This window comes from Lissotriton helveticus, chromosome 1_1, assembly GCF_964261635.1.
Source record: "Lissotriton helveticus chromosome 1_1, aLisHel1.1, whole genome shotgun sequence".
Classification (NCBI taxonomy): domain Eukaryota; kingdom Metazoa; phylum Chordata; class Amphibia; order Caudata; family Salamandridae; genus Lissotriton; species Lissotriton helveticus.
Genome location: NC_136057.1, coordinates 12,496,504 through 12,508,625, shown reverse-complemented (window position 1 = coordinate 12,508,625; position 12,122 = coordinate 12,496,504). Strand labels below are relative to the sequence as shown.

At 45.2% G+C, this 12,122-nt stretch overlaps 1 protein-coding gene across 1 annotated transcript in view; it reads left to right on the top strand.

Annotated features, from left to right (window-relative positions):
- Window positions 1-11,881, top strand: part of LOC144766822 (lectin-like) — a 72,303-nt gene extending 60,422 nt beyond the window's left edge. Inside the window, exons 4-6 of the mRNA XM_078650549.1 lie at window positions 466-606; window positions 4,561-4,672; window positions 11,644-11,881. Of these exons, the coding sequence (XP_078506675.1) occupies window positions 466-606; window positions 4,561-4,672; window positions 11,644-11,750 (360 nt within the window). The 3' untranslated portion in view covers window positions 11,751-11,881. The remainder of the gene's footprint in view (window positions 1-465; window positions 607-4,560; window positions 4,673-11,643) is intronic.
- The last annotated feature ends 241 nt before the right edge of the window (window positions 11,882-12,122 follow it).

Sequence of the window (12,122 nt, the reverse complement as noted above, 5' to 3'; positions counted from 1 at the left end):
CCTATTGAACAAGGACATATTGTGTCACCTGTATGTAGCTTAAATAGAGGCAGTCACATCAAGACCATACTGAATGCATAGTATTATGTACAAAATAGTAAATAATTGCACTGCTAAATAGTGCGGTAGGTCCTCTCCTTCGAAGTGTCTGTAAAACTGACCTTTTGTCCTGAATTTTGACCCTTTGTCCTGAATTGTTTACAGTTTTCTCCAGAATGTGCCTCCATGTCAGTTGGTCACCCTAGTGCAGATACACAGGCTCCTCTTCTTACTTGGCGCACAGTGTTTGTGCCATGAAGCCATGAGTGTGGAACCAGCGCTAGCCCCATTAGGAGTGTTCAGGGAGGAGTCCTGGGACATTGTACAATAAAGCACACTGGCGTCCTGGTGACCAGTCCTGGAATGTGCCCTTCACATGCCCTCTGATGCTCAGTCAACACTCATCCTGTCCTCTTTTAATTTCAGACGCACTGCCAACGCCTCGCCCAGGGATCACACCTGGCATCTGCACACAGTAAAGAGGACAACGAGTACATGCAGAACTTCGCCTACTGGCACACTCACCATCATCATGCCTTCTGGATTGGGGCGTCGGACCTTTACATGGTAAGGTAGTGTGCAACAATAAATGGTTTTAAATGGATGCCTGGGTCAAAAACTACAAATGGGGCAGGGATTAGGGAGTTCAGGTACAAACATGATCCGGAAAAGGAAAGATTCCCAACCACTTCTCACCTTCCTTCAAAACAAATTCAAATGTGACATGATCGCTTAGAGTCAGGGCAGGGGGACTACCTATCAGTAGTGTGCAGGAGAGTAGGGTCTGCTATCCTATGGTCACCCCAAATTTTTGCTTTTTGCTTCACTGCTTTATGACTTAATGTGGCTGTGGGCCTGCTAATCAGACCCACAGCCTGCTTTTCTCTCTCTAAATTAATGCCAATGCACATTAGGTGCATTACGAAATTGGAACTGGTTCACCTTATTGGCCCCTGTAACAGTGTACCCCAGGTACCCAGGGCATAGGTGCTTCCAAGGCCTACCAGGGGCTGCAGCATGTATTATGCCACCCCTGGCCTGGCCTCCATATCAACACAACTGGCTGATCACTCAGCTGGGGTAAGTCGGTGTAATCACCCCTTACTTAGGTATAGTATGTCTATATCTAACCTAAAATGGACACATATGTTCCTATCAGCCACTCCTATGGAAGGCCTAATCAATCCTGGAGGCAGAGTGCTTGGAAATATGTGAGATGGTGCTCTAGCATGAGCTGAGCCTGTATGCAGCTTTCGGAACCCCGTCCTTTAGCTGTTCCATGATACTGCCATACCATATACTCTTAAGTGCATTATGAACCTCGCGGTTAAATACTATCTTTGGTTTGGCTTTATCAAAACATGTCAAGTAAGGTGTCATACGAATTGGAATACTACCCCCTCGCCAGTTCTGGTGACGGGGGTAGCATTCCACCCTTCTAGAGGGACACGACATGTACCTAACCTGAACCCCGGTTAAAGTTAAACATGAGCCTTAGCATCACAAAATGGATGCTGCCACCACAGACACAAGTCTGACCTCCTGCTGCTGGGAGTCCTTCCAGCGAGGGAGGCTTGGACAAAGGGTTTCCTGCCTTGGGAGGTGCTAGCACCACCCCAGACAGGATTTTGTGTATTGGGTAGGACAGGGCTGAATAGAATGAGACATGCCTGGGGCAAACAAGGTGTCCCTGTGCATATGCCAGTTCAAACCGGTGCTGGGGCTCTCCAGCCCCAGTCTTGGCGCGAAGCTGGACAAAGGAAAGGGGGTGTAACCACCCCCCTTCCTGGTCCCACCCAGAGGAGGGACCTAGCAGGTAATCCGGCCCCTAGATTTGGAATAAGAGTAGGAGCTGTGTCCCAAGACTTCAGATCATCCTGAACTCGACTTGAAACTAAGAAGAAAACTGGACTTCGACATTCTGCTGCACAGAATACTGAAGAGAATCTCCCCTGTGGCCAAGGAGTGACCACCCTGTGAATACAGGCACCAACCAGCAACTCAACGTCTGATTTGCCGCCGCCTCCCGCCGGAGCCCGAGCCCAGAGCCCAACAAGACCTGGATTCCCCGACATCTCACAGCCCGATCCACAGTCCCTGAAAAGAAGAGACCCGTGGAGGCACCGAGAGACGTGGGACCGGCCATCTTGGAAGACCCCCGAGAAGCTGACTGCGCAGCAGCCAAGGCATCCTTGATGCTGTGCTTTGGGGTTTGAGAATCCCCACCACCAAGCAGCATTTTCACCGAATATCAGCCCCCCAGCATCTCCACGATCTGCGTGGGGCCCTTTTGCACTTTGCCACTTGACGCGTCGTCCCGGTCGCTAGCCCGTTGGCTGGTGGCCATCTTGGAAAAGAAATCTACAAACTAAACTGCTGGTCTGGTTGCTCCAGACTGGCCCTCGCTCCTGTAAAAAGGAGCAGCTCCTCTGACCTTGCTGGTCCGAGAAATAAGCTTACTTTACTTCCTGCGTGGCTTGCATTAGCCAAGGCCTCTTTGCTCCAATCAAGTTGCCGATACTGCCATCAGCTAGAGCCTTTGTTGTGCAGCTCGTGATCGACTCCTGGACGTCCTTGTTCTCTTCGTGTTCACGTGGCTGCGGAGACAAGCTACACCTCTTTGCCTGTTTGCACCCGACATCGTCTGGTTCCATCCTGGTTCCACGGTAGTCACTGGCTAGTGACTTTGAACATTGTCCCCTCTGCTTTCAGGTCTTCACCTCTTCAGATATACCCTTGGATCCACCGGAACTCTCCTCGACGACCCGCCTGCAGCATCTTCATCTCCAGGCACCATCGACCTGCGTGACGAAACCCGACACTAATTGGCACCTATGCACCCGCTTCCTGTGGGTGAGGTAACTCAGCAACGCCGGTGTTCCTACACTGATGCACACCTCTAGTGCCTAGATCTAAAGTTTTGTCCTTCTAGGTCAGTCGGAAGGTTCCTAAAACAGTAACTTTATAACTTTTACGCACCATTGACATTGCATTGGTGCATGCGTGTGCTTTAAGCGCTGCACCCGAGTCCCGCGGGCCTTTCCCGACTTCTTCACTGTTAGTCCCGAACAGCTCCAGCGATTCCCCAGGCCCTAGGCCTATTTCCTTTTAGATTGGTGGTTCTTATACCACTATTTTAGTATATGGTTTAAGTGGCCCCTAGGACTCATCCATATTGTGCAACTTTTGTGTATTTAAACTGTGTTTTGTTTTAACGCATTTGCTTCTGTGCTCATAAAGAGTATAGGGGATATTTTGTAGTAAATATATATATTTTCCATATATATCTTTGTGGTGTCCTTTCATTTGGTATTCAAGGGGATTGTGTATGGTAAAACAGCTTGCTTCACATGCCTTTACAGAGTTTAGCCAAAGACTGCTTTGTCCATGCTACTACTAGGATAGCTGGTCTATAAGGTTGACTTACAAACCAATCATCATAAGGGTTGCTTGGCATGGTACAAGGTGATCACTAGAACTAGTGAGCATCATATACCAGGCCAAATTCTCACATAGTGCATTGGGAGCAGTGGCACCCAGGTCTAGAGGCCTTAAGGGGCAATGAGACCTCAAATATCATTCTGTTTTACTGCTCCACAATGACAAGAAGTACCAATTGTCTTGCCAGTACGTAGCACATAACAGTCCAACTGCCCCGCCTTTGAGCCTGTGGGTGCCAAAATCTCTGGCATGCAATTTCCATCCAAATTTTGCAAGTGATTTTACAGTACTGGCATCCTGCACCCCATCAGTGGAAATGGGGTGACCTGATCCCCAACAAGAGGGGGGAGGGGTAGACTGTACCCCTTTGCTGCAAGTGGGCCAGGTTGAACCCCAACAAGAGACAGGGTAGGGGCAGCTGCATCGAATCAATGCAAGTGAGGTGAGCTGAAGCCCCACCAGAGACGGGGCTGCACCCCATCAGTGCAAGCGAGGTGGGCTGAGGCCACAAAAGAGGTGGGGGCTGCTCCCCACCAATGGAAGTGAGATAAGCTGAGTCCCAACAAGAGGCTGGAGGCTGCACCCCATCAGTACAAGTGGCATGACCTGTGGCCCAACAAGATGTGGGAGAGAGGCTGAACCCAATCAATGCAAGTGGGGTGAACTGAGACTCAGCAACAGTCAGGAGAGGGGGGCTGCTGCGGCCAGGGTGATTGACCTGGACGCTGGGGATCACAGCTCGATCCCCGGTTCCAGCTGCATGGGTCTGCCCCGCACCACGCGACTCTGGGCAATAGCTCACTTAATCTTCCCAACGGCCCCCAACTCCGGAAAACATTAAAAAAAGCTAGTAGATACTCTGGCATAGGGTACCTTCACTTTAATTTTTCCATTCCTAGCACTGGTTTATGGTCTATATTTAAAAGGTGAAATGCCATCTTTACTTGATGTTCCCTATATTGTCCCCCGCATTGACATAATAGCTTGGGTTATATTCATCTACTTTAAAACCCACAAATGAGGTGAGCAGTGGGGCCAGAAGTTGTAGCTCCTTGACAGCAATGGTTTTCTTTCTTCCAGAAAAGGCACTATGTGTGGACGGATGCAAGTCCCTTGAACTTCACGAACTGGCACCCGGAAGAGCCCTTCAGCTCAGGAGGAAAGGAACACTGTGTATGCTCCAACTATAAAAGTAGGTATTTGCCTCCCACATTCAAAGGCCCTTTCCTGTAAGTCTTTCATGTGTTTTCACAAAGCAGTTCAGTACCTCACACTAAATTTTTTTTTTTTTTTTTTTTTTTTGATACATGAAGCGGTTGGTATGAGTCATTCCGATCAATACAAATAAGTACAACATAGATCATCGCTTATAAGCATATTACACAAATAATAACATCGCTTTTTAAATCAAGCTAAATTTACAGAACATATCATGAACAGTCCGCAAAGAGAGGATTGATAATTATAAATAGAAAAACGAGGAGAAGAGGAAAAAACTATATCTAGATATTAACTTAACACATTGGTCTATTTCGAAAAAAAAGAAAAAAGAGAAGAAAAAAAAATCCAGACATTTGCTTAATTCTGCGGGCAGGCACTAATAAAAAGATATAACCCTATTTTATAGCTCCACATACTGTGTGACTCTGCACCAAGTTTCTTTTTACGTACGCCCTTCAACGCATACAGACTGTGCTCCATATTATGAGTAACAAAGAATCTGGACCGCCATTCCACGAATGAGGGTGGTTCCTGTTGTAGCCAGTACGAAGCAATACACAGTCTATAAACAGCAGTCGCTACAAATATTAATTTAGCATGTTGCTTTGCAGTTCCAGTATCCTTTGATCCCATTTCTACCCCCATAAGAATCTGAGTTGCAGATAATTGAATTTGATAACCTACAATTCCCGATAGAAATCGTTCTATCTGCAACAGAAGGGGAGCCAGTGATGGACACATAAAGAAAATATGTACATCATTTGCAGAAATGTGACCACATCGAAAGCATTTCCCTGTAGCATCCCCAGACCATTTACAAACCTTATCAGGTGTATAATATAGATTAAAGAGGGGTTTGAAATGTTGAGCAAGGAGCTTTGCAGATAGAAATAAGCCTGTTGCCATATCCAAAGAGATTTCAATTTGAATATCTTGTCTTTCTAATTTAGTCCCCCATTTAAGATTCTGCTGTTCGATATCGTTGGCTTCTATGTTTGACATCAGATTATATAAGATACCTATCTTTGCTCTTCTTGTATTAGCCTCAATCAGGGGATTTAGGTGAAAGGAAATGCCACTTTTCTCTAAAAACTCCCTAATCTGAAGATATTTAGAAAAATGCTCTCTGGGGAGTTGATATTGCATGCGTAACTTTTCAAAAGATTTAAGAGCACCATCGGAATACAGATCTCCCACCACTCTTATTCCTCTCCCCCTCCAATTATACACCACTCTATCCCATAGATCGACTGGTAGAAATATTGGCGATACCAACGGTGTATAATAAGAAATTTTCTCGAAACCAAACATATCTCTAGCTGCTCGCCAAACCTTGTACGCCGCTTCTAAAATCTTAAACCGTGTTTGCTTGTAATGGCCCCTCGCGGCGGGATGCCTGGCTTTCACCTTGTGAATACCCTGCCGGGGTATCTCTCACAGGGGAATACCAGGACGGGTTCCCTAAGCAAGCGCCTTGAGACCCCTGGGTGAAACGTGCGCTATATAAATCGAAATACATTTACATTTACATTTACATTTACATTCAAGATAGAGAAATAAGAGATTTTTTGCTTTTATACCCAATAACATTTGATATATCAAGGGACATTCTGCCAAATGCTCTGGTGCTGTTCCTGTCAACAAGATACCCATCCCTTGTAACCTACATGCATAATAATATAGTGCAAAGTCTGGTACCGAAAATCCTCCTAGCTTTTTCGGCAATGTCATGAAGTGCCTAGCCCGTCGTGCTTTTTTCCCTGACCACATAAAACTCATACAGATTGCTTGTAATTGTGTCAATCTAGCTTTAGGGATCTCCAAGGGTATACAACGAAAAAAATATAATGTTTGAGGCAATATCAGCATCTCTAATAGATTACATTGCCCTACTAGGGAAAGGTGTAGGCATTCAGCCCGATCTAGTTGTTTCTTAGCACTAACCAGCAGTTGATCCCAGTTTACTTTAACGAAAGTGGTAGTGCATGGTCGTAATTTAACCCCTAAGTATGTAACTTCTTGACACAGCATTGCATCAGTAAATTTCGGAATGTTTATACTTAGCAGCTGAGTCTTGGCAGAATTCATTTTATAGCCAGATGGCCTACCAAAAATTGTGGCCAGTTGTTCGATTGCTGGCATCGCTACGGCTGGATTCGGCGTGACCACAGCCACGTCATCCGCGTATGCTAATACTTTAAATTGATAGGACAGTATAAGTAAAGGGGGTATATGCACACTAAGTTCTAACATCTTTAAAAAAGGTTCAATATATAAAGAGAATAGCAGCGGAGAGCAGGGGCAGCCTTGCCTTGTACCTCTGTTGATTTCTACCTCCGCCGACTCAAGTCCCATAATGTTAATACGTGCAACTGGTCGATAATACAGTGTCTGCAATGATTTTATGAACTGTGGCTCAAAACCTCGTCTCCTCATCACCTCCCATAAAAACCGCCATGTGGCACGGTCAAAAGCCTTCTCGGCATCGAGCAAGATTAAACAAAATGGTTCCCGAGTGACTTTAACATAATCCAAAAAGGAAATCACACGATTAACGTGGTTTGTTGTACTGCGTTGAGGGATAAACCCATGTTGTACTGATGATACTAATCCTGATATAACTACAGAAAGTCTATTGGCTAAAATCTTTGAATATATTTTCCCATCTGCATTTAAAAGCGAGATAGGTCTATATGATCCAGGAATATTAGCCGGCTTACCCTTTTTATGAAACACTACTATAGACGCCTCCCTCCATGTTTTTGGGGGTGCACCTTTCTGTGCCTCTAACATTGTTGACAATAGATCCGTCTTCAAAACAGGGAAAAAAGTTTTGTATATTTCCAGCGGCAGCTTATCCGGCCCTGCCGCCTTCCCTAATGCTAACCCATTTACTGCCTTTTCGAGTTCTTCTAATGAGATGGGAGTCTCCATTAATTGTATCTCCTCCAACGAGAGGTCTCGGGTACAATATTGAGTGATCAAAGTAGTAGCCGTTACCTCATCATATACTTCATCTTTATACAAAATATCATAAAATTGTCTAAATACCTCCAAAATTCCCTGATGATCCTTAACAGAGTCACCCTTCATATCTAATAATTTATCTATACGCTGAGCAGTCTCCCTTGATCTCATTTTTTCGGCGAGGCATCTGCCGCTTGCCTCACCGTACTCATAATGGATTTGTCTCTTAACAAAAAACTTTTTTGCTGCCTCTCTAGCCCAGATCAAATTTAGCCTTGCTTTTAGCCATGCCACTGCTGTAACCTGAGCCGATGGGTCTCTCCCAGCCTGTATACCTTGCATAAGGTTTTCCTCAGCTGTAATCAAATCCTGATATAGTTTTTTGGTATTGGCTGTCTGCTTTTTTTGATTGTATATACCATAATTGAGACCCTCTCCATGAAAGGCGGCTTTAAAACAGTCCCACACTCCTCCAACACTACTACTCCCTCGATTAGTATTGAAAAAGAAAATTATCCATTGTTTCATTTGCACGATGAATTGCTGTTCCACTAATAATTTGCGGTCAAAAGAGAAGGCTCTTGGTCGAGTCGTTGATATTATACCAGCAATAGAGAGAACTACTGGCCCATGATCAGAAGTAATTCTGGGATATACTTGTATCGTTGCCTGATTTAAAAGTGATTGAGTGGTGAAAAAATAATCTAATCGGACTAGCGTCCGATGGGGGAAAGAAAAAAAAGTATACCCAGGTGCAGCCCCCCTTAAGAAGGCCCACGCGTCCACTAACCCATGATCGCCCGTTAGTGCCTGTAATGCTTTAAACACGCGTGGCTTCCTACCAGCATACTTTGACTGTTCATTACTTAGAATATTCGGTGCAAGATTTATATTAAAGTCGCCACATAGAATCAGAGGTGTGGGCCACGCTGCTAGTTCAAGATTCAGATTTTCCAGAATCCTTGCTTCATCCAAATTTGCACCATATACTACACAGACCGTAAATTTAATATGGCCCACAAGACATTCTGCGATTGCCCATCAGACTAACCCATCTGATAGGATCCTGCCCGTGTTGGTTATGTGTCTTTTAGCAAGGATAGCTACACCTCTTGCAGCACCAGAATATTTGGTACAAGTAATTACATTAAACCCTAGTTCTTCTAACAGTTGCCTCTTTGACCAGACTATATGAGTCTCCTGCAGACATATTATATCACATTGGAGAGCTCGTAATTCCTGTGCAAACCGGCGTCATTTCTCCAATGAATTCAGCCCCTTGACATTCAATGTACCTACCCTAATCCCCCTGCCTGCCATCTAATCTGATCTATTCTTTTCTCTCCTTTTTCTTCCCTATTTTTCCCGCTTATCCTCCATTGAAAAAAAAACAAAATTGCTGACTGCTCTATCACAAGGACTCCTTCCCAACCCTACTTCATGTATAATTTTCTTTTTTCTACCCATTTCCCACCATCTACCCCCCATTCCCCAACTCCCCCTACCCATTACCTTCCCACAACCACTCCACCACCCACGACGAGGCTTAAGGACAATGTCCTCTGCGATGTGGACGTACCTAGCCCCGTGCTCCTATGTTTGATCCCCCAGCCCCCTGCCCTCTGACTACCTCCCCTCTCCCCCAAAATTAGAGACTCTATTCCACTTTACATACTTTTATATAACTTTGTACAGCTGTATATGTCTCCCCAATAACATTTTCTCCCTGAAATGAAATGAAGAGATGAAAACATGTTCAAGAAGAAAAAAAGCCATCGAAAAACATTATTGAGATAATAGAAAGATAAATCTAAGGGAGAAGGGGAGCCCCTAAAATATATCTTTATCAACACCTTACTTTCCCTTTGCAACTATAACACAAGAATCCAGCAATACATCTCAAAAATTGCTACCTCTCGCCCAGTTTTGAAACAAATTCAAGATTAGCTATTAGTTAGTATTATTCGGATTGGGACTTTTTGGCTGTGTATCTGAGCAAGAAGTAAAATATCGGGTTTGGCCCTTGTAGATCGTTTTTACTTTTGCCGGATTAAGCAGAAAACATTGTGCACCCTTTTCTTGGAATGGAGCTATTAACTTCCGCAACTCCCATCGCTCATGTACCGTCGACGGGCAAAAGTCCGGGCGGACAAAGAATTCACATCCGGCACCTTTCCTTTTTCGTTCAGGACGAGCCAAGTCATATAATGCCTCCCTCAATAGATAGTTATTAAGACAAATTAAAATTGCCCTGGGATATGCATTTTGTTTATTTTGCCATTGCCTAATCACGAATGGAAACCTATGTGCCCTGATTACTTCAATGTCCCAGTTCCAGGTATTGAGCTCAGGGAAAGCGTCTCTAAATAGCTGAGTGATAAACTTCCGTGGATCTGAGCCCTCTTTTCCTTCCGCAATGCCCAAGACGAGCAGGTTGTTGCGTCTTGCCCTATTCTCTAAATCTGTCAACTTCCAGTCCACATCAGACCTGGATTTTTGCAAGTTCTCAATATCCGCCTGTTGTTTAACCAGAGTATCTTCAGCTGAAGAAATGCGTTCTTCGACTTCTACCACCCGCGTAGAAACCTCCGCACATGTTTTGACCAAGTGCCTTACTGTGTTCTGGAGCTTTCTCACTGCTCCTTGTGTGCGCAAGCCCTCTGCTCTGGTTTCATTCCGATGCGCCATATTAGTCTTGTAAACCATTCCTAAGGTGATTGATTCCTCATCAAGATCCTCTGCGTCCAAATTAAGCTGGGTCACTGTTGAACCTTGTTCAAACCCTACAATCGCTGCAGACTCTGCAGACTCTACAGCTCTCCTTACAGTTCCGTTAGGAAATGTGCACTCAAATTCTTCCAGAATCTCCTGGTCTTCTTCGACAGGGGTATCCCCCCAGTCACCCGGATTGCTGAGACTGTCCGCATCATTTTTCTTATCAGACGCCATAGTCAGATCTGTCATGGAATAGAACTTGCCGTCAGAGCCAGCATATTCAGACTCACTACCCAGGTCAGTTACTGGACAGATAGTAGGGTTTATTGCGTCTGTATTACCTAGTGCTCCCACAGTAACTCCAACACTATCCAGTAGTTGCTGACTTAGAGAGGTCGCCTGTATTGAGCATTCATCAGAGAGGCTCCCGCTCTCTACCATCAGGGGTTCGTGCTGATCAACCATTATCATATTTTGGGTGTTGCGGGTAATTTGCGAATTCTGTAACTCCACATTTACACTGGACTTAACTTTAGTTCCCTTTTTATTAAATATTGCCGGCACTACTCGCTGTTTCATTATAACATCTTGAAACGGGAGATTTTGGCCGCCCTTCTGAGCCAAGTGCTCATTCTGCCCTTTTGTGCTCGATATGTCAGGCAGTTGTGCTGTTTTTTGATTATTCCTGTCCCCCACTATGGTGTTGTCCGGTGGCATGTTCCCAGAGCTCTCAGATGTGCCTCCTTCGCCACCCCCAGCGACCACCTGTTCCGCTGCCACAGTTGTTACTCCCCCATCAACAGGAGTACTCACAGGTGTGGGGGCAGTCATTCCTCCGCGGTTCCTTGCAGCTCCTCTGCCCCTTGCCATTGTCTTACACCCCAACACCAATTGCGGGGGACACAAGCCGCATACAACAATCCCAGCACGGCCAGGCAGTCCACAGATCTCCGTAGCACCAACGCTGCCACTCAGCGCACCGCAGCTGATCTCTCCCTACACAAAGCAGCCGCATACATCACACTCATTTTGGGAATATATTTCTCCTTTTATTTAAAATATTCATGGACATTTGTTGTATTTGACCCATATTGTGTAAGCATTTTCTGAAAAATTGGCTGCAGACTCTCTATCTTTCACTATGTGCCTTAGTTTCTAGAAGTAGGGGTGAGTTGCTCCTGATTTACTTCTGAACTGATCATTACATGTTTGGAATGAGTGCAACTCAGTGGCTGAATGTTTTTGCTTCTTCTCTTGCAGGCCCAGGACTCTGGGGGGAAGTGAAGTGTGAAAGCAATCTCCCCTTCATCTGTAAAGTCCCCATTATTCCAAAGAACCATCTCTTATGTTGGAAGGGAGGGATATAAAGATGTGGAGCAACCAATGGCGTCCGTTCTGAAGAGATGGAAGCACTGACGCCAGGGATAGGGAGAAACCCTCAGGGCCGTGCTCTTGAATGGCACTTATGCATAAAAATAAATAAGTCACTTTATTCACCCATGATGTGTGTTCTAAACTCTCACAGCTTAATATACAATCTTTACCTTCCCTGGCCACAAAATTGGGATTTGTTCAGTTCTTCCATCATACATGGTGCTGCTGAAGATCTGCAGGTGTCACGCTAGGTGTAAGAGTGACAATGTGGCAGGTGAGGTGTGAGTGTCCCTTTGAAGCCCAGTGAATACCTACTAACTCTAGAATGGTCGCCGCCCGCTGACTGGGCACAAAGACACAACCCT